This window comes from Nematolebias whitei, chromosome 2 (assembly GCF_014905685.2).
Source record: "Nematolebias whitei isolate Nwh7 chromosome 2, NemWhi1, whole genome shotgun sequence".
NCBI classification, from domain to species: domain Eukaryota; kingdom Metazoa; phylum Chordata; class Actinopteri; order Cyprinodontiformes; family Rivulidae; genus Nematolebias; species Nematolebias whitei.
The window spans coordinates 20785067-20789353 of record NC_056499.1 but is presented as its reverse complement, the minus strand read 5'-3'; the positions used below and the strand labels follow the sequence as shown (position 1 = coordinate 20789353).

Below are 4287 nucleotides of genomic sequence, written 5' to 3'. Positions count from 1 at the left end.
CTCGCATAGCGGGTTAACCAGTTTGATGGTGATATGGTTTCTGGAGTCCGCCCTCTCCCCCATCGACTACTCTGAGGCAGCCATGGCCAAAGTGCAAAGTGGTTTGTTGGATTTTTTTATTTTTTTTTTCTGGATTCATTGAGCATTTTGAACCACTTTAGCCATGGCTGCTTCAGAGGAGTCGACAGGGGAGAGGGCGGACTCCAGAAACCATCTGAGCACCATCAAACCCACTATGTGAGTGTGCTACTTGTGGGACTGAGTTTGTTGTGGCTCCTCGGACTGAAGAAGTCTCTTGGATGAAAGATGAAACGTTTCAACACAAATAAACCGTCCAGAGGACCTGACTTAACTTTTGTTGGCCATTTGCAGTAGTTTTTTTAAACTTTGGAATATTTTATATTAATAACCCACGTCAGGATAAATAATCTCATGTAGGTTAAAAACAGTTTGCCATGAAAAACTGCTGATCAGATCATCAGAGGGGCAGCACAGGCTGAATAACTGGGAGATAAATATCCTGATGCATGCCCAATAATCCAGGTAGAAAAATCTAACAAAGTCAAGCCAGACGGATTCAAAAAATAAGTTAGAGGACATGGAGGTAGGAGGACTGAGTGAGATGGAGGTGTAGGACTCAGTGTTGAGACCCCTGGTGCACATCGACAACAAATAACCTTAAATGTTTACTTTTTGTTATTAATCCCTAAAAAAGAAAAAAAAATGAAACTAATATTTGTCAACGTTTTTATTGTTTACATTTTATACACAAAAATTCATGCAAGCATTGTCACAACAAAAATAATCACCTGCCACCAGAGGCTGACATTTAGCCTCATATGGGCCACTATTGCACTCTGGGTAATGTAGGCACATTAAAGAAGGCCCACTGTCAGCAGGCCTCGTACAGAACTAAAGAACATTACGCAGCTTTCCACAGTCCTCTGGTTGTAGACGTGAATTAAAGACATCGTTAGAGTCTGGAAACAAATGAGAAACAGGAGCTGCTGTTGGTTCTTAAAAAATATTTCCGGGGTGGAAAAAAAAATACAGTTTTACTTTTAATAACCAAATATCAGCTCGTCAAGAAATCACATTAATAAAATAGAATAAATTTATCTTGCTGCTTTGGTAAAGATGTATGGCTCCTTATCTCAGTGTTTGGAGCAACAGGAAGCTGTAGTGCTTATTACAAAATGCTTAATGTCAGTAAAAATAAATGCTTTTACAAAAATAAAACAAAGTGATAGGTTAGTGGGTGCTCTGGTGTAATCTAATACCAGTATTCCCTGAAGCTCAGAGCCACTTTAAACCACAATTTAACTCTTGACAGTTTAACATATACAGTAGATGCACTTTGTTTTGAACCTAAAACAGTTTTTATGGCTTAATTCATCTCGTTTCCATCCATGAAGTGTGTTAAATAAAACACGTCAAGCCTACACCCAGCTTCTATCAGCACTGAGCCAACAGAAAAACGGAGAGAAGTTTCAATCCTGTGGAGTTTTAAGAGAAATTTAGAAAGGATTTGAGTTGAGATGTTTGCACAGCCTCAAGAACTTCAGGACAAACATTTGTAAAGTTTTATAGAAGATATTTATATAAAGTACTTAAATATATTTGCAAGTTTGGCTTTGCAGAGCCACTACATGGGTCTTTTCCAGGCTCCACACCATCTGATGCAGTAACTCAAAGAAACGGAAACATTACAGCCGGCATCCACAGCGTCATTTACTCAACGTTTAGCTGCTTCATCTGTGGATCCCACAGCTCCAACTGCAGCCGCAGGAGTGTCAGGAGCAGCGGTGAGAGGTGTGTGTGTTCAACATGACAGATCAGAGAGGAGAAAACTTCAGCAGGAGTTCTGGAAAGAACCGGGACGTGCTGGAGTTCAGAGCGAACAAAGAGGGCTTCTTCGCAGGATGTTAAAGGGGCGAGGTGGAGAGAGACGGAGGAGGTCAGTTACAGAGAGCCAAGTGGACCTGCTGGCCGTAGAACGATTGGCTTGAGCATTCCACTACGGCCCGCCTGGCCAGCTCCTCGCTCGGAAAAGTGATCAAGGCCTCGCCGCTGCATTGGCCACTGAAGTTATACAGAATAAGCACGGCTTCTGGTTGGAGCTGCAGAGAGAACAAACATGCACAACAAGTCACTTCAATGACGTGCAACTGCAACATGAAAACAGAAGAGGGAGCCCACAGCTGAGGAGCAATCATGCACGGAGGAGGAGGAGGAGGAGGAGGAGGAGGAGGAGGAGGAGGAGGAGGAGGAGGAGGAGATGTCCTCTCATCAAAGCAGTCCAGTTAGGAAGCAGAAAAATTCAAAGTAGGTGCAAAGCACATGCTGCTCTCCAAGACCTGAAACTAAGGAGGCTGCAAAAGTGACAGGATGAACAATGTTAGTTTGCATGCATCAACATCATCATCATCATCATACACCAAAATCAATGCAGCAACTGAAGAGTACGTGCAGCCTGAATGACAACTAACAATTCATGAATCAATCACAGAACATCAGACAGTAAGAAGACAAACTAGTTTGACCGTGTACAGTAGTCCCTCGTTACTTCGGGGTTCATCTTTCTTGGTTTTTCAACGATCATCAACTTTAATATTACTCACGTGATTGAGACGGTACAGATGAAAAGTTAAAAAAAAAAATGTAATTAATTTAAAACCTTCAGACAGGCGCCCCCATTTTGTAATTTACTTTCAATAAGCCTATACTGTAACGACAGTCAAAAGAACTACACTACCCAGAAGCCAACAGTGCTTCCAGCTGCTGCTTTCTGTCAAAATGGAGGGAAAGTTTTGATCTGATCCAAACCTAACCAAAAAGTTTGGGCCTTATTCATAGTGACTTGAGTGCTCAGTGGCTGCAGAGAGCCGACCAGAACCGGACCAGGTCTACTTCCAGCCTCATCGGTCAAGCCGAGTGCTGCTTGCCGGCCCATGAAGCCTCTCGAGGGCAGACGTTGCTTGGAGGTCCGGTGTCTTCTCTGGAGCGCACCCAGACTTTTTTCATCTGGATCTCTCTGGATTATTTGGACTCAATCGGGACCATTGTGTGGTTTTGTGCTGGTTCTCCGAAGGTCCGGCTCGCTCGAAAAGCATCTTGGTGCTCAACGGCTGCAGAGAACCGATCAGAACCAGACCAGAAGTGGACCAAGGCTGGTGAATACAGCACTTATCAGAGCTCCTGAACATGAGTGCTTTATTGGAACAGGCACTGATAACATCTACTTTAGTTAACTTTGTGTAACAATGCTCGCAGTTTGACTAATGTGTAAGACTTTTATCTTTCACCTCTAAGAACAAAACGGTGCAGGGACACAGACTCCAGGGGAGCGTGACAATTAATAAATGTCAGCTTTTCCAGGTAGTGAAGCAGCGTTAGGAGCCGGTGTGGCAGTCAGGCCTGAAGCTGCTGTCAGATGATGAAAACTGTTGACGGTTATTAGGAAGCAGTAAAGTTCTCCCATCACTTCTACCAAGAACACCAAGGTAACAGAAAGGGAGCATCAGGAAAGAGAGCGAGCACATACTAACATTTGACAACGTCAGTGTAACATGCGTTCATCGTTTGTAATGAGTAAACCGGGTCGTTGATGGAGGCGGATCTGTTCAGGAGCTTCCAGAGCTGTGAACGCTGTAGTGAAATGATCATCTAAGTAAATCTGCTTTAAATTGCTCGTGCAAGATTTCTGCGTTGAAAAAACAAACAGATTATTTTGTTAATAAAAGATCAACTGCAGAGGGATTCAAACTGTATGAGTACACAAACCAGATGAAGCGTATCCAGTGAATACTGAACTGGTGATCTAAATGAGTCAATAAGTCAGTAAAATTAATAAATACACTTAGTGTTTGTTACAAGAATCCAGCAAATGTAAACTTTAGTCTCTAAATGTCCAGAGAAGTCTGAGCCTGATAAGAAAAACTAGTTGAGTAAATCAGCCCTTCAGTACTGACTGGATGTTTCAAAGCGCTCAGCCTGTGCCCCATGAAGCCGTGCTGCAGGAAAGGTCGAGGACATGCCGCCTTGCTCCACGCCGCCCCTCGGCTCTTCTTACCTTCGCGAGTCCTTAAAGGCAGAGCCATTCTTTGGGCTGCATCAGACTCCGGACCTGTTCGTTCATCTGAACCACACCGCTGTACTCGTCAGGGGCGTACTACAGACAGTACAACGATACACAAGCAGTCAGGGTGGGAGGTCACCGCATCGCTTTCACATACGATGATACAACTCTTCAACACACACACACACACAAGCTATTGTTATATTACC

General features: G+C 43.6%; 1 protein-coding gene across 1 annotated transcript in view; it reads right to left on the bottom strand.

The window, feature by feature from the left end:
• Positions 1-737: 737 nt before the first annotated feature.
• The window catches only part of esrp2 (epithelial splicing regulatory protein 2), a 23999-nt gene continuing 20449 nt past the window's right edge, over positions 738-4287 (bottom strand). Inside the window, exons 14-15 of the mRNA XM_037693748.1 lie at positions 4073-4171; positions 738-2120 (exon numbers count right to left, since the gene is read on the bottom strand). Coding sequence (XP_037549676.1) covers positions 4085-4171 — 87 coding nt within the window. The 3' untranslated portion in view covers positions 738-2120; positions 4073-4084. The remainder of the gene's footprint in view (positions 2121-4072; positions 4172-4287) is intronic.